General features: G+C 53.5%; 1 protein-coding gene across 2 annotated transcripts; it reads right to left on the bottom strand.

Moving 5' to 3' along the window:
* Positions 1-2,182: 2,182 nt before the first annotated feature.
* Positions 2,183-17,169, bottom strand: MFSD2B (MFSD2 lysolipid transporter B, sphingolipid). Of its 2 annotated transcripts, XM_059405219.1 has the most exons (14): positions 14,639-17,169; positions 11,347-11,472; positions 10,146-10,270; positions 9,462-9,585; positions 9,153-9,231; positions 8,939-9,069; positions 6,893-6,983; positions 6,658-6,779; positions 6,129-6,212; positions 5,734-5,814; positions 5,399-5,508; positions 4,879-5,025; positions 4,462-4,638; positions 2,183-3,015 (listed from the first exon to the last, which is right to left on the bottom strand). In XM_059405219.1, the coding sequence occupies exons 1-14, from the start codon at positions 14,723-14,725 to the stop codon at positions 2,991-2,993; spliced, it is 1,509 nt and encodes a 502-aa protein (XP_059261202.1). In that variant the 5' UTR covers positions 14,726-17,169; the 3' UTR covers positions 2,183-2,990. The 2 variants fall into 2 exon arrangements, with proteins under 2 accessions (XP_059261202.1, XP_059261203.1); XM_059405220.1 differs by lacking the exon at positions 4,462-4,638.
* Positions 17,170-17,636: the final 467 nt, after the last annotated feature.

The following is a 17,636-nucleotide window of genomic DNA, read 5'->3' as shown; positions in this document are numbered from 1 at the left end:
ATCAAAGTTATTCTGGCCTGATATAATGATTTGCAGGATCTGTGCTTTTTTTCTTCCCTGAAAAAATTTCCAGAAGGAATGAAATGATCCTTGATGAAAGTCTGATAGCCCTTGGTAATATCATTTGGATCTCATGTTTACTTTGTGGGACTACTTTAACCCACTGAGCCAGCCAGGCGCCCCTGTGGGACTACTTTAAAATATTTATTTCATTCCTTGAATGTTTATGAGATCATTTAGGATTTCTGTTGTTTACACTCACACACACATATACAATCAGTTCTGTTATAATGCTTGTTTTGAAAACACAAATTCCCTCCAAAACCGTTACTATATTAAGGAACAATTAGCGTGTAACACGATTTCCTTGCTTATGTACCAGTGTTGTCCCAAAGAAACACTAGGTGAACACGGAAGTCTGTACCCAGCTGAACGAAGTCCTGTAGGAGTGCACAAACCGACACACAGACACAACTCAGACACTTCACAGGCACCTCTGTCAGTTGCCACGTGGGTTAGAGCCACACCCAGCCATATCTGGGGACAATTTTCTGTCCCATTCCAAGTAACTTCTACCATTTGATAATAACCTACAAGCTGCAACCCTTTCCTCCCGTTGCTTAATCCACACTTGGGGGTGCATGGGGAGTGCGTGGGGAGTGAGTGGCAGAGCGAGTGGGGGAGAAAGAAAATTAAGAAAACACCAAGTTTTTGGTTGTGGTGTCTTGATAGATGCTGATACAATTTACCCGAAAATGCAAGTGGCAGAACAGATGTGGGGAGGTGACGAGTTCCGCTTTAGACAGAGGATGTTTTCACCCTGCCTGGAGAGTACTCAGGGGGCTTCTCAAGTTCAGCAGACAGTTCAGGGTTAGAAAGAGAGAGGTGTAGGGGCGCCTGAGTGGCTCAGTCTGTTGAGTGTCTTGATTCTTAATTGCGGCTCAGGTTGTGGTCTCAGGGTTGTGGGATTAAGCCCTGCGCTGGGCTCTTCACTGGGCTAGGTGTGGAGCCTGCTTAGGATTTCTAAAACGGGAGGTCTGGCTCTGAGAACGGGTGTCAGAAGACAGTCGGGGACACATCAGGAGGCTCTGTGGGCATATATGAGTTGAGGGACCCAGAGGAGGAAGAATGGGCGGAATTGGGAATAATAGTTCCCAAACAGTGGGAATAATACTGTGGGATCGGAGCAGAGGGTCAGAGGAGGGCATGCTGGCCTCTGGGCACCGGCCGTTCCTCCAACAAATGTGTTCAGTACCCGCTCTCTCCACAGGCTTTGGAGTCAGGCCCACTTAGTTTCAAGGCCATTGCTGCCACCAGCTGATCTTAGGCAAGTTACTTAAGCTCTCTGAGCCTTTTCCCACATCTGAAAATGAGAATAATACATTTTGGGCTCCCCCTCAACCCCTCCTGTCTCTAAGATCTAACCCCTGACCCCAGAGGTGGCCCCCAGCAGCTGTATTGGGACGGTATACTTCAGCTCCTTTGAGATTGCGCTCCTGGGAAACAGGTAACATAGAATTTGGCACAAGCTTCTCATCCTACCTGCATCGCCCATGTTTCCAAAGCACAGCACGGTAACATGGTAGAAACTTTACGGCACCTTCTGTCTTAGCAGGTGCTCTGTCCTTGCAGCCCGTGATTTTCCACTGTTGAGGAACTGTTCTGTGTGTGTGCACGCGTGCGTGTGCCACGCACAGCCAGGAGGGAGCAGAGCTTCCTGTCAGCCCGTTCCTAAGTCAGATGGGCAATGAAGAGAAGCTGACCCAGCTCTTTCCCTGATGCCCTGTAACCTCAAGGATCAGATACCCATGTCAGGGGCCCAACAGCAGAGAGCTCAAGCGTCAGACAGAGCAGGTCACACTGTGCACTCTCACTTGGAGGTCAGGTTCCTTCTCGGGCGACAGTGTTTGCGGAGGAAGCAAGATGTTTCATGCTTTGAGGGGTACATCCTGTCTGAGTGTGAGTCTGAGCTCTGGCAGTCTTAGGCGAGAGTCTGGAGCTAAGAGGCAGCCAAAGGTCTAATGAGGAAGTGGGAGGGGGGCTAGCCTTGGGAGAGCTGACCCCATGGAGGGGACAGAGCAGGGGACTGGAGAGCCAGGTGCAGTGACATCAGGCATCCTCTCCCTTCCCTCCCTGGGCAGTGGTTTCCCAGGAGGTCGGATGAAAGGGATGGCCATCGTCATATTTTGTAGGCCTGGTAGAAGATAAAGCCTTTAATAGATATATGTATTTTAAAAATAAATCTCAGTGGATCTTTCTTCCCCAAAGATATGGCCTTTAGAAAACTGTGGTTCCTGTGCTTTCATAAGATACAATTTCAGAACAATATTTCCGCAAAAATAACTTTTGTTCGTAAAGGGGACTGATGTTTGGTAGCTCAGTATCAGTCTGTGTCTGATTCCGGAAACTGTGGCCGGCTTATCCGAGCGACCCGAAAGCCTTGAGAAACGCCTCTTGTGCTCTGCTCGGTCTCCTCCCCCGCTGCTGTCCCCATTCGCTCCTTCTGGGGTCTGTTGGTCTCAATGTCTCTATTTGCGTCTTTCCTGACGTCATCCCCAACAAGTCCATCTGTCCCCCTCTGCCCGTTCGTGTGGTGTCTGTCAGCCTCCCTCTCAGGTGTCCACTGGGGTGTCAGGAAGAGCAAGATGTCTGTGTGTCTGTCCTGTCAGGGGAGCAGGGGGTGGGCCTTCCTTTTTCCAGGAATAGTTGTTCTCGGGATGCTTTCCAGGTCAGAGCCGCCTGGAGCTGGGTGGTCCGGGGCACAGGCCTGTCGGATACGGTCTGCGGTCAACAAGCAAGAAGTGGCGGGGGAGGGTCCTGGGCCCAGGCCAGTCCCTTCAGGAGATGTCCCTGAAGACTCCATGTCCCAGGGGGAAAGATGGGTCACAGGTAACCCTTGAAATGGGCGTGCTAAGGGACTGAGAAGAAAGAAGGACTTTGAGCCCAGAAGACGCTGGCTCCTGTGGTTCCAGCCCACACACGGGCAGACCTCAAGCGAGGCTGTAGCTGGTCCTCCTGGAAAAGGGAAAGAAACCAAAGAGACAGATGAGGGTGGACGGGGACCATGTCGGGCCACAGACCCCTGTGGACGTGTGTTACTTGGCCAGTCTGAGCATCCACGCGGAGAATGAGGGACCGTCGGCAAGTGCCACTTCCTGCCGCCCGCCTGTGTTCCTCTGTGTGGGCGTGTGCTGGTGTTTGTGGGTGTGGGAGCATCTCCAAGCAGGTGGCCACATGCTCTTGAAAGCTGCCAGGCCAGACGTCTTGACACTGCGGCCCCGGCGTGGCCTTGGCCTCTGTGCTGGGCTGGGCAGGCAGAAAGGAATAAAACACAGCCCCAGCTTCAAGATCCCCACAGTGCCCTGGGAAAGCCAGCCAGGAGGCCTCTCATCCCTGTGCGGTGGGATCAGTGCCCTGGAAGCCAGCAGAACAAGGTTCAAAGTGTGGCTCCGCACAACCTGCCGGGGAAAGAGCAGAAGAGGACCCGGCTTTCGGCTTCCAGGCGAGAGGACGGTGCCGTTACAGGGGGAGGAGCCCCGCTCGGAAAGAAGATGAGTTCAGTAGTTTGGGGCTCTTTGAAACTGACGCCATGCTTGTGGGACATCAGGGGGGGAGTGCAAATGAGAGCCACACACGTGGATCTGGAACTTGTAGGAAGTCCGAGGGGAGGGGCGGCTTTAGAAGTCCCCAAGCATAAGAGGGCTTCCAGATCAGGCTCAGAGATCAGGTGCCTGCATAATGGAGAGCAAAGGGAGCAGGGGCCGAGGAGGGAGCCCTTCCATACCGCATGCAACAGATAATCGGGGGAGGGAGACTAAGAAGGGGTGTGCAGAGTAGCTGGCGAAAATCCAAGAGCGGACGCCCAGGTGTCTCAGTTGCCCTGGTGGCTCAGTCCAGTTAAGCAACCACCTTTGGCTCAGGTCATGATCCTGGCGTCCTAAGGACCGAGTTCAGCAGCTGGGAGTCTGCTTCTCCCTCTATCTGCTGCTCCCTGTGCTTATGCGCTCTCTCTCTTTCTCTCTTCTCTCTCTCTGACAAATGAATAAATAAAATCTTTAAAAAAAAAGAAAGTCCAGGAGCAGGGACAACCAGGTGGCTCCGTCGATTTCAGCTTGAGTCATGATCTCAGGGCTATGAGATCAAGCCTCGTGTTGGGTTCCGTGCTCCACGGGGAGTCTGCTTCTCATCCTCTCTCTCTGCCCCCCACCCAACTCATGCTCTCCCTCACTCTCCTGAAAAAATAACTAAATAAATCTTAAAAAGAAAAAAAAAAAATCCAGGAGCATACGGCATCACCGAAGAGTGATGGGTCTGTGGGAAGAGTCTGCAAAGGCGGGAGTGTTCGACCTCGTAAATGTCTCAGGGACAACGGTGGGCCTGTTAGTCTCACGCTGGCACACGTTCGTGCGCGCCTGGCTGCTGGTACCCCACCGTGTGTACCCGTGTGCGTGGGGTGCCCACCTCTGAAGGCTCTGCCGGCGGGAGGGGTCCTGGCTTGGCACCTTTGGTGCGGGGCCCACCATGAGGATGCACAGACCGGTGATGATCATGCAGGTGGGCACGGCCCCGATGAGGACCTTGAGGGTCACCACCACCCGCTCCGCCTGCGTGCAGGCTCCTGCCTCGTAGCCCGCAAACCTGGAGAAACAGCATCCCCACGCCTCCAGCTCCGATCCCACCGGACCCGGCAGGAGGGCTCCCTGTACTCCACCCCCACAGCGCCCCGAATCTAGGAGTCGTTCCCCAGCCAGATCAGCTTAACCACGGTGGAAGGGAGGGTTGGGCCGACCAGGGAGCGCCGATGGAACGGAGAACTCTGCCCTCTTCCCACCCCACTCGGTGTTTGTGCCTCTAGTACAGCCCGACCCTGGGACTCACTCCAGACTGAGAGTGGAGATGCCCAGGGCGCCTGCGCCAGAAAGCTTGGTGAAGAAGACATAGGATGAGTAGAAGATGGTCTCCAGGCCCGGGCCAGGCTGCTGCTGCTGCTGCTGGAAGGCATCCACCACATCTGGAAGCATGGACCTGCGGGAGAGGGCTGCAGGGTTATCCCTTTTATCCCCTTGACAGCCACCAGGCTGAGCGCTCTCTGAGGACAGAGACCAAGTCAGATTCATCCTTGGGTTCCTGCTGCCCAGGAGCAGGACTGGCCCATGGAGAGCCTGGCCACAGGTGCTTGCATTTCAGCTCCCTCCCCCAACACGGCTGCCCACACTTCCTGCTGTCCAGTGCCCTTCCAGGAGAGCTCCAAGGACAGAACTGGTGGCCTCCATCTCCTGCAGGTAGGAGAGCCCCTCCCCAGCAAAGGCAGGGCACAGGAGGCCTGGGACAACAGGTGGACGCGAAAGAGGGCATACCCGTGAGGAGGGACACACCCCTTCCCCTTCACCCAGCCTACCAGGGTAGCAGCAAGGACACAGCAATGCTCAGGCCAGACACAAAGGCCACCACGTATGCCACAGGTGCTGTGGGTACAGCAGCCAACAGGATTGCAAAAGGCACCATCACCTGGGGAGACAGATACACCAGCTGATCCCTCCACCGGCCCCTGACTGGCTCTTTCATTCCCACACTAATAAAGTGCTCCTGCACCTGGTCCTTTCCAAGGGACTGAAGACACAAGAGAGTACAGCTCAGCCCTGCCTGGCCCAGGAAGCTCGGGCTCCAAGGCCACCTCCCTGACCCTGCCGCCTTCCTGCACCCACTCCAGGCCTTGCTTCTTGTCTCACTCACACAGATCCCGAAGGCCGATGTCTTCTTCCCAAATCGCTGTAGAACCCACTCCCACAGTGGGGTGCTCAGCACAGCTGAGACCTGTGAACAGAAAGAAATCATCCCAGCTTGGGCGGGGCTGCCAATGCCTTAACCCACCCAGGTTCCGGAAGCCCTGGCTTTTAGGTGGGATGCTTGACCTTGACTCTGCCCCCCCCCGGGTTGGAACCAGTGGCTATGAACTTTACGACCCCAGCTTCGATCCCACCTTCTGCTGGAGTGCAGGTGACCAAGATCACAGAGGAGTCCAGAATGTTGACCAGAATTCTGGCTACACAAGTCTTGTCAAGAACCACACCAGGTCCCCGACTCAGGTCTCTGCGGGAGCTTGTCTCCATCACCCCAGGACCACTCACCAGGATGGTCAGCACCACGCCCTGGACGTGATCATGTAGCCGGGAGGCATGTGTACAGAACAGGACCAGGTAGCTCTGCTCCACCTGAGGAAGCCAACAGCAAGGGGGTGTGTCTCGGGAACGGCAGGAATTCAGAGGTCAAGCGCGAGGCCTGGGTCGCAAGTCTGGCCTCTTCTTTGGGACCTCAAACACCAGCTGTTGCCATCATCATGCAACATGCAGTCCCCTCCCCCACAAAGGACACTCAGCCCCCGAAACAGGTATAAATACCATTCCTAGTCCATCCTTCCCCTTGCCCGGCTAGTGGACCTTACTAGCCAGATTTTGTCAGCTTCCTACTGCCTAGCCTTGACCCTCTCCCTGGTCCCACAAGTTCTGTCTAGGTCTCTCTCCTCCCTGCACCAGACTCTCTGGAACCTGGGCCAGCCACCATTTCTCTCGATTTAAGCCCAACTCTGGTCGGTGGGGCCGAGAGGCTGAACCTAAACCTACACAGGGTCAGTATGGCCAGAGCCAAGGCCAGAGGTACCTGAATGGCTGCTGAGATGAACAGGAAGGAGATGACCAGCTTCAGGTAGGGCCGGTGCCGGACAGTGAGGCCCAGCCCAGCCAGGAAGCTCAGGCCTTGGCCTGAGGCTGGGCCGGAGGAGTCTGCAACACAGGAAAACAACACTTGGGCTTGGCAGAGTCTAAAACCAAAACGCAGGCCCAAGAGGAATCCTGTCCCCGCTTCGGCTTCCCACAGTCTGGCTGCACCCCCTTACCTGGTCGCTCCTTCACCCCAAGGCAGAGCAAACCAGTGCACACAGGGTAAGTCAGAGCAAGCACTGCGGCTGCAATGGAGTAGAGACGAGTCTGTGGGACAGGACAGAACTGGGCTGGGGGTGATGTCTCCAACCTACGGAAGTGGGGACACCCAGGACAGGAGTGTTTCCCAGTGGGGCAGAGAGGGACCTTCAGTCCAAGCCCAAGGATGCTGGGTGTCTCTCCTGCCAATCAGCAGAGCAGGAGACAGAGGGCATCCATGCCACCAGGGGTCGGCGCCCTTCCTCTCTCTTTCGCTCTCATTTTTTAAGGCAAACATTGGTGGCCCTTCTGCACGCTAGACCCTGAGATTACAATGGTCAGTACATGACTCCTGTCCTTCCCCAGTAAGGGGCATGGAATGCAGAAGACAGACGCACAAGCAGAAAGCTACAGCATAGTGTGAGGCATGAGAACCCAGATAAATGGTGAAAACAGAAATGGTGCTACCTGCTGTCCAGGGGAAGATACATAAGTGATAAAATCCATGTAAAGACATGCATGGGAGTAACAGTCACCTGCTCAGGCTGAGGTTGTCTCTGGGGAGGGGAAGAGAGAAGGAGGTGGACAGGGCCTCACCGGAGTACCTGGAGCTTTGTGCCTTGGCTCATGGGAGGCTCCACCTCTAGGGGTGGCCTTCTCAGCCTCCTGCTACCCATTCCTTTGCACTCCAGGCCAGGCCAGGCCAACCCAAGGCCACTGTCACCCCCATCCAGAGAGTGACCCAGTACCTTTGGGGAGGGGGCCTGTGGAGGCCTGAGCGGGGACATGGACATACATGCGGAAAGAGTCAGTCTGGAAGGGGCAAAGCCACCACCTTCTGGTCCTGGGCCGGCCTCCATGATGGGTCTGAGGGCACCTGGGTGGGGTCAGTTATGCATCTCGACTCCAGCAATCCCTCGGCTTTCCAGAGCCCTGTGTTTGCACTTTGCAGTGTTCATGGGCCCGTTTTGTAGCTGGCCCTGAGGAGAGGGCTGGGATGGATACACAGGACTCCACTGTAATGTTTTCTTGAGCCGGTGCAGGGCCCCTGGTGTGGTACTGTTCTCATACCACCGATTCTCAAGCGCTGGTAGGGGTCAGAATCCCCTGGAAGGCTTGTTCAGACAACATAGACTGCTGGCTCCCTCCCCCAAATTTGTCAATCAGTAGTTCTAGGCAGGGCCCCAAGAATGTGCCCTTCTAACAAGTTTCCAGGTGATGCTGAGGCTGCTTGCTGCCCAGGGACCACACTTGGAGAACCACAGCTGGATAATGTTTTGTAAATCTGAGCTATTTCCTAAATGACAAAGAAGAATGATGCAGGGAACACTGTGGAGAGGCCACAAACCGAAGCCAGGCCCAGCTGGGTCCTGAAGGTGGGGGCCACCCAGATGGAACTCCTTTCCAATGTCACCCTGACCGGGCTGGGGGAGTGGCTGGAGGCTGGGGTACTCTGTGGGAGACTGATGCAGGACTGGGGTGACCTGGGGTGACCGGGAGATGCTGGGGATGCCAGGTGCAGAAGATCTGGGGCCGAGCAGGCGCATGGGATTTGGTAATGGGTGGGAGTGGGGGTCATGGCTGGAGAGGGAGGAGTAAATGTTGGCTCCCGGGGCTCCGGACAATCACATCACTTGCTGAAGGGAAGAAGAGCTGAACTGGCTGGATAACAGGGGCGCGGACTTAGCTGCTGGGGAGAGATCTGGTTTGCAGGGAGACGAGGGGCAACTGCTTTCAGGTGTCCCCTTCTCCGTGCACGCTGCGGGTGAGGCCGGGGTGGGACCGGCCACAGGAGGGGTGTCACCCCGAGCGCCGCAGGGACGCCAGCCCCTCCCCCCTGCCCCTGCCTGCGGCCCTTTCCCATCCCTCTCCCCTCCCGCTGCTCTGCGATCTGTTGCTTTCCGTTGAGAAGGCGCCCGGGCGGAGAAGCGGGGTGAGCGGGCTGCGGGCCGCGGGGGCACCGGCTGGAGGAGCGGGAGGGCGGGAGAGGCGACGCCCAGAGGCCGGGCCGCAGGGACACTCACCGCGTCGGGGGAGACGACGGCCGGCCGGGCGAGCGCGACGTCCTCGCACCTGTGCGGCCCGTGGGCGCCCGACACGATGAGCCCGTGGACGGCGGCTCCCATCAGCGTCCCCGCCATCTCCATGGTCATCCCTGGGACGGAGCGGCGCCGGGTGACGGGCGCTGGCGGGCCCGGGGTCCGCTGCCCCCCGCCCGCGCGCACGCCCCGCACTCACGGTACGCGGTGGCCGAGTCCCGCTCCCTCGGGCAGGGGGTCAGGAGCATGGTGAGCGCCGCGTAGGGCACCTGGAAGAACTGCGGGCGCCCGGGCCGGGCTCAGGCTGGGCCCCGCCGCCCCCGCCCCGTCCCAACCCCGACGACCCCGCTGGCATGTCCCCGCGGATGCCCCCCAAACCCAGAGTAGGGGGCGGAGGGCGGGAGGGGTGAGCCGCGGCGGGCAGTGGGTCCCTGGGGGCCACCTGCCCTCTCCCCTCCACACAACACCTCCCGGTGGCCACTGACCAGCAGCAGGGCCACCGGCTTACCGTGGCCAGGGCCTGGAACAGGCAGTAGCAGCCCGTGTACCAGAGGCCCCGCAGGCTGGTGAAGGGGGGCAGGAACCACAGGAGGAAGTAGGCCACGGTGAGGAAGGGCGTGCAGCCCAGCACCCTGTGGGAGCACAGCGGGCGTGGGGCGCGGGATGGGGGACACGAAGGCAAACCTGGAACCACCACACCCTTCTGGATGAAGAAGTCATCTGCCCCCAACAGGAGCCCTGGGCTCCTGTGCACACCATGGAGAAGGAGAGGGAGAGGTGGCTGATGGGCTGTGGCGGTAGCTGGGGGTGTGGGGTCACTCACTGCAGACCTCGGGGGGCACTTGGAGGTTGGCCTTGCCATTCCCAGTCTCCAGGACCCTGGAGCACCAGTGAGGCCTATCCTCCATGACGACTTCCAAGGCCTCCAGCCCACCCTGGCTACACACAGACCCCCCCAATTAGTCCCGGGAGCCTACAAGGCTTTGTCCAGCCCTGTGCCTCCTGGTGACGGAGAGTCCCCAAGAACGTCTCTGAACTCCTGCCTGGCTCAGCCTAACCTAGTCCGGCGCCTATAACCATCTGGTCGTCTCACCATCCACACGGATTTCCACTAAGAAGCGGGGCTGTCACAACCTGATGGCATCAGGCCAGGGTTGGAAGCCAGGACCCTGAGGATTATGGGGCTGCTCACCAGGGCATGAGGCGTCCAGACCCTGTCCTCCTGCTTCTATTGATGAAGAACCCAGCCACAGGGTCGGCAGCTGCCCCAGACACCTTCCCTCCGAATAGGACAAGGGACACCTGGGCAGCAGGGATCTGAAAAGCACAGGCGGAAGGATGGCTGAGTCCTGGCAGGGTCAGAGAGGGTGTCTGGGCCTGCCTACCTGCCAGGAGAAAGGTCTGTGAGGTCTCTTTCCCTGGCCACAAATCCAGAAGGTTCTCAGGGCACAGCTGCGCTAGTGAAGAGAGGGGGAGGGGAGGAGCGGACAGCCACACATTGCCACATTCCCATTACCACTCTTGCCCAGGCGCTTTTGGAGAAGGCTTGGGGACCCTTATCTGAACAAGAAGGGTGACAGAGGTAGGCTTTTTGTTTCACAGTGACAATGTTTTATTAACTTTTCTGATTACATAAATGACACACTCGTTATAAAATAACATTCAAAAGCAGTACAGAAAAATATTGAGCAAAACTCCTTTGAAGTCTCCCCATCCTGAGATAACTGCTGGAGCCTTTTGGTGATCACCCTTTCAGGCATTTATTTCTGTGCATTCATAATTTATAATTTCACATAAATGAGATCATATGAGTGTCATTTAACAAAATCATGGGTACAGTATGAGAAATCTCTCCTCCTGCTTACTCTCTGTCCTCCACATTCCCTCCTATAGGCAACAGGAACAGCCTGTGTATATCCTTCTGTCATTTATTTTCTTCATGCCTGTATCTGGACCACGTATAGTCACATACTTCACATACCCATGTACCTACATATATGGGGCATGTCTTTATTTCGGTAAAATAGAACCAATTTGTATACTCTAAAAGCAACTTTTCTTCTCACTTGACAGTGCATCATGGAACTCCCTCCAAGCCAACTGGTACAGATCTAGCTCTTCCTTTTGAATGGCTACAATACAGTCCATCATGTGGCTCTTACACAACTTATTATCCAACTACTTCTATATTGCTGGGCATTCATAGTTTCCCCATTTTTCACCACAAACAGCCTGCAGTAAACATCCTTGTGGGGGTTGCCCTCAAAGGCATTTGGCTTACTGTCAGTTTGGGGACAGAAGTGCCATCTATCCAGGGAAGTACAGGTTGGGGCGGGAGAACTGGGTACCAAGGAAGATGGAACAGGGGGCCCTGGGCTGCTTCCCACACTCACCTGTGCCACATCAAGCAGGAACAGTTGCAGGTAAAAGGCTGTGGCGCTGGAGGCCACCTGGTTGGGGATCCCACCAATGCCATAGCACACCTTGGTACAGAATGAGAGCTGACCGGCTCTGCTGTCCTGGGGGGAAACACAGGAGCTAAGCCCCCAGCCTGTGCAGATACACAACAGTCGCCCATACCCTCCTGAGCCTCCATGAGCATCCTGACGTCCCTTTGTCTTGAGGGCTCCTCCAGAAACCTCTCAGTCCTCATTTGCCCTAGATCATCGTAAAGGGAAGTGAGACAGAGAGGGGGAAAAATCCTAAGCTGTGACCTCTCAAAGATCCCACATTCCAGGGGACAAGTTCTTCCTTTTCCCCTCTCAGTACTTCCTCCTGCAGTCTGCTTTGTGCTCCGAGTCAGCAAGCCAGAGTGAACTGGGGGGGTCAGGAGGCTCCCAACTTTGCCACCAACTCCCGGTGTGACGTTGAATAAAGCACTGTATCTCCTGAAGCCTTCTGTGTCAAACAGAGTATTCCTGCCAGTTTCAAGAGGTGTCTTTTTTTTTTTTTTTTTAAGATTTTATATATTTATTTGACACAGACAGAGAGATCACAAGTAGGCAGAGAGGTAGGCAGAGAGAGAAGGGGAAGCAGGCTCCCCGCTGAGCAGAGCTCCCGATGCAGGGCTCAATCCCAGGACCCTGAGACCATGACCCCAGCCGAAGGCAGAGGCCTAATCCACTGAGCCACCCAGGCGCCCTCAAGAGGTGTCTTGATGAAGCTGAGTGTTATTTGCTGCAGGAGCTGATGGTTAAAAATGTCCAGGACCTTGGCCAGTCCTCGAACCACTGGCAGCCTGAAATCAGCTGTGGTGAATTTATACCACAGGAATCAGCAAACACTACAAATCAGAGTTGCTTTCTTTATTTTCCTGGGGAGACTATATACTAGCCCACCACTGAAACAAAGTAATGTTCATGACTCCAAGTGGTGTGTGTGTGTGCATGTGAGTGCATTGTGTGCGTGTGCGTGAGACAGATATATATCTCGTAAGCTCTAAGCTATCCAGTGAACTCCAGACTGGAATATTCGACTGCCTACTAACAGACCCACATGGTTGCCTACCAGGCATTTCAGCTTAGCAGGGTCCAAACACAGTTGCTGATTTCCATCCATTGTCTAAACCAACTCCTAACCCTATTGTCCTTATTGCATTAAATGGCCCCAATGTCCAATGTCCACTCACCAGCTCAGGCCACAAACCTTGATTTCTCTTTCCCAATTCCCTCACCAAATCTATCAGTGGCCTCCTAAGTGGCTTCCCAGCTTCTGCTCATTCCCCACTGCCCACACTCTATCCAGCAGCCAAGGTGATCTTTTTATAACAGAAATTTTATCCTGTCTCATCTCTGCTTAAAACTCTCCAACTGCAGCTTGCCACTGCAGTTTGAATATAATCCCAAGTCCTTCCCATCTAGCCTACAGGAGCCCACCCAAACAGCCCCCAGCCCCTTTCCCACCTCACTTCGGACAGCTCTCCTCAACCTTGGTACCTTCCTTGCTATGCCTCAATAGGAACATGCCTGTTGCTGCCTCAGGGCCTTTGCACTTCCCGTTGCTTCTGTTTAGAGGGTTCTTCCTCTCAGTCTCTGCAGAGCTGACTCCTTGCCATTCAAGCCTGAATGTCATCTCCTCACAGAGGCCTTCCCTGACTACCCAACTCTCTCTCTCTAGTGTACCTAATACCTAATACATTCTCATTTATTTCCTGCCTCTCCCAAGAGAACGTCAACTCTCTGACAGCACGTGCTATAATTTTTATTCACCACCATGTCCCCATTACCTAGAACCATGTCTGGTATATAGCAGATGCTATATACATTTGTTGAAGAAATCAGTGTCATGAAGACTAGGGAAAAGGCTGTTTCTTCAAAAGATGCTGGGAATCCTTCCTTTCGATCCTTTGCTAGGGGATGGGAGGGAGAGTGGAGAGGACGATGACTTCACCCATTTTAGTATCTTGCAGGACACCCCACATGGGCACTTCTGAAGGGAGGTTCTTGCCAGATAATGGTTTATCATATCCTCTGCACGCTCTCCCTACCCGCAGAAGAAACCCACACACGAGGCAGGATGTCCTCTCCTTTTCTGACGCTTGTGTGAACATTATTTCAACTTCCAGAAATTGTAAGAGGCAGAATCCAACATGATAGCCCCACAGCACCCCCTGTGCCTCTGCCCCCCTCCCCCCAACCCTCCTAGCAAGCTTCTGGCACACAGAGGTCACTTGAAAGAGAACTTCCGGCTGAAACTACTCTTGGAGGCCTGCGGACAGCAGTTTCACCTACTTGAACTTCTTAAGTCTTTTGCAGTTAACCCAGCACAAGTTTTAGCATTGGACTAACTGGGATTCAAATTCTGTGTGCTACTTCTAGCCCTACTAGAAGGTACTTCTAGGGCATTTCAGCGGGACTGGGCTTCATTTCCTCCCATGTAAAATGGGGTGAAAGACGCCGAGGAGGTCGTTATGAGAACTAGATGCTGGCGCTTCTCTGGCCAAGGTCGGTTTTCCCTCCTGCCATTCATCTGCCCCTGAATTTCTAAATCTCCCTGGGAAAGGAGGGTCCCCAGGGGGCCTCCCTATCTCCCTTTCTTTCTTGGGGGCCACGGGCCTTTGCTCTGAGATGTCTGACAGGAAGCACTGAGTTAAGGGAGAGAACGGAGGGGCTGAAGTGAAGCCGCAGACCACGGTCGCGTTGAGCATGGAGCAAGCGACGGAGCTTTGTCCCCACGAAGCTCCTGGGTCCTGCCCCCTCTTGGACACAGCCACCCTGACCGGCTGGTGCGCGGCCCCATCCACGCAGGGGTGAGGACGGCCTGAGGACACCCCCAGCTTCCCACCTGCCCTCCACCCTCACTGGGAAGCCTGCTTGCCAGAAGTCGTCTCTGCGAGCCGGTGCCAGGCTGCTCTCGGAGACTGGGGAGGGGAGGCGGCCTCCCACACGCAGCGGGAAGTCCTACCTGCCCCGGGGGGCCGGGGAGCTCCGGGAAGACCTGGACTGTGGCGGGGAGAACCAGGAGACCAGAGGCTGGCCCCTGTCCTGCCAGCCTAGCGGACTCAACGCAGCAAGTTACCTCCATAGTCTGGGACTCAGTTTCCCTGTTCTCTTTGGCGCTCCCGAGTATCTCGGCCTTTCGGCTCTATTAGGGGGGCTCAGAAGGCTGAACGCCGGGGCCAGCGCCCCTGCCCGCCGCCTCCCTCGCGCAGGCTCGGCTCCCCCACGCCCCTCGCCCTGCGCTCACCGAGCCGCGGTCCAAGGTGCGCGCGTCCGGCTGGAGCGGCGGCGCCTCGACGGCGGGGGCCCGGGGCGCTCCGGGGGACGCGGCCATGGCGCACGGCAGCTCCGCCCGCGGCCGCGGCCCTGCGGCGTTATCGCCCGGCCGGCGCCCCGGCTCCCGCGGGGAGGGCGGCTCCGGGGGCCGAGTGGGCGCGGCGCGGCGAGGGGCGGGCCGCGGGAGCCGGCGAGAAGACGCGAAGGGCGCCGGTTCGTTCCCCCCGAGAGCCCAAACTCGCTGGCGGCTGGGGTAGGGGGCGAAGGCCGGTAAGTCCCTCGGAACTGCAGTCCTAGGAGCAGGTCCCGGAGGGAGTGAGAACCAGCGCCCTTTCGCGCTGATCACCCTGCTCAATCCTCGCGGGTGAAAAATCGCCAGATCTATTTACTTGAAAAGCGAAGCAATAGAACTGACTTGTTTAGGACTATGGCCGAAAAGGTTTACAATCCGCATTTGATGCAAGATGCCTGAAACACACATTGTCCAGCCTCGCGCAGATGTGATGGGTGTAGCCACGTAACTCGGGCCGGTGAACGGAAGCAGAGCAGTGTAGAGGCAGTTGGCCAAAGAAGCTCCCCCTCCAAGTTAAGGGGTCACATCGCACACAAAAAGTAACCAAAAATGCACCACAGACCTAAGTGTAAAGGCTAAAACTATAAGCCACCTCGAAGAAAACGAGCAAATCATAACCTTAGTTTAGACAACTGTTGTTAGGGCGTCATAAGTTGGGACTATCTAAATGAGAAATTTTTGTGCAGCAAACCATCCGACCATTGAAAAGATAACCCACTGAATGGAAGCATTATCTGCAAATCATAGACTGGTACTGGATTATATAAAGAATTCTTAAAACTCAATAAAAGACAATCTAATTGTAAAATGGGAGGATTTCTATAGGTATTTCTCCAAACACAATGAACACATGAGAAGATTCTTACGTCATTAAGGAAATACAAAGCTGCAAGATACACCACTGGATGGCTAGGATTAAAAAAGCCGACAGGAACAAGCATCAGGGAGGGTGTGGAGAAATGACACCTTGCTGGTGGTATGTAACCGGTGGAGGCACTATGGAAATCCCGCTCTTCAAAAAGTTAAACCTGGAATCACCCAAAGACTCAGCAATTCTTCCTAAGTATATACTCCAGAAAAAAACATGTTCACACAAAAACGTGAACACAAACGTTCATAGCCACATTACTTGTAACCCAAAGTGAAACCCAACTGTCCATCAACTGATGGATAAATGAAGTGTGGTAGGTATATATCCATACAATGGACTATTATTCCAAAAAAGAACATGGGTGAACTTTAGAAACCTTAAATGAGAAGATGGAAAAACCATGTACTGTATGCTTCCCTTTATATGCAATGTCCAGTATAGGTAAATCTGCAGAGAGAATGTACATTTGCGGTTGCCTAGGACTTTGGGTAGACTGACTAATGGGTACAGGGGTGAAGACAGGATGAAAATATCCTAAAGTTAGACTGTGGTGGTGGTTGCACAATTCTGTGTCTATACTAAAACCACTGAATTGTAGACTTTAATTGGGTGAATGGTAAGGTATGTAAATTACATCCCAATAAAGCCATTTTTGTTTTGTTTTTCTGCTTTTAAAAGTAAAGGTGTGGGGCGCCTGGGTGGCTCAGTGGTTTGGGCCGCTGCCTTCGGCTCAGGTCATGATCTCAGGGTCCTGGGATCGGGTCCCGCATCGGGCTCTCTGCTCGGCAGGGAGCCTGCTTCCCTCTCTCTCTCTCTGCCTGCCCCACATCTACTTGTGATTTCTCTCTGTCAAATAAATAAATAAAATCTTTAAAAAAAAAAAAAAAAAAAAGTAAAGGTGTGTGTGCTTCTTTCCATCAGATGGACTGGTGCAAAAGCAGCTCTCTTGTTGCCTGAGGCTAAATGCTGGCATCAGCAGAACAGCAGCACGGGAGTCTCAAGTTTCATGAAGCTGATCTCCCAGTCCTGAACTGCTTCCCTATGAACTTTTGCATGGAAATAAAGTTTTGTTTTGTAAGTCACTATTACTTTAGATTTTTCTGTACAGCTAAATATAATCCTAAAGTATATACTACCCAGTTTAAATCATCCATTTTCTATGCCTCAATTCTTTTTTCTAATTAGAGGTATAACTGACATGTAACCGTATACTAGTTTCAGGGGTACAGAGTAATGATTATTTGTATATATACTGCAAATATGCCTCAATTCTTTAACCTACAAAATGGGTACCTTCCGCTTTCTTGATTGTGGAAGGATACTCAGATAATACATGTGTTAAATATTTAATTCCTTGGAAACTCAAGCTGCAGTTTCTTTGGATAATCTACTTTTACATACATCATTTGATACATTTTTAGGTCTGGAAGCACTTCATTCCCAATATCTGTACTTTGTTGCATATACTACCATAATTTTAATTTTGAAAGAAAAAAAGTAAAAGAAGAAACCCTGCATTTTTTGGCTTCTGCACAAAAAATGTAATTTAAAGGCATCTGTCCCTAACAGCTATTATTCTAGTTAAAGTGATTGCATGTTCTGAATGTAATTTTTAGTTACAGACAAGTATGTTAGACTTCAATATACAAAACAGCACTGCAATAACCAAGAAGCCTTTTAATTAATATAAAAACTGACTCACTTAAAAATACCTGAAAGGATGCACACCAAAATGTTATTAGTGGTTATATTATTTGAAAGGTGAAATAGGTGATTTAAAGATCACTTCAGCATTTTACAATTTTCTTCAAAGAATATGAATTATCTGTGAAAAAAATATTTAAAGCTAATGACAAAGAGCCAGATATTAGTTTACTGAAAAAGCCACTTCTATCTCAAGATTAGCGTGATGAGCAATTTCTTAATTAAATGGTTTGTACTTAGAGAAAGAACAAAGAAGTAAACCCTACCAAGGAGTCTTCATCCTAATTCAACTCAGGACACAAATGGTTTTTTAAAAAACGC

The sequence above is a fragment of the Mustela nigripes genome, chromosome 7 (genome assembly GCF_022355385.1).
Source record: "Mustela nigripes isolate SB6536 chromosome 7, MUSNIG.SB6536, whole genome shotgun sequence".
Taxonomy (NCBI): domain Eukaryota; kingdom Metazoa; phylum Chordata; class Mammalia; order Carnivora; family Mustelidae; genus Mustela; species Mustela nigripes.
The sequence above is the reverse complement of the archived record's forward strand: the minus strand, read 5'-3'. Positions and strand labels throughout refer to the sequence as shown.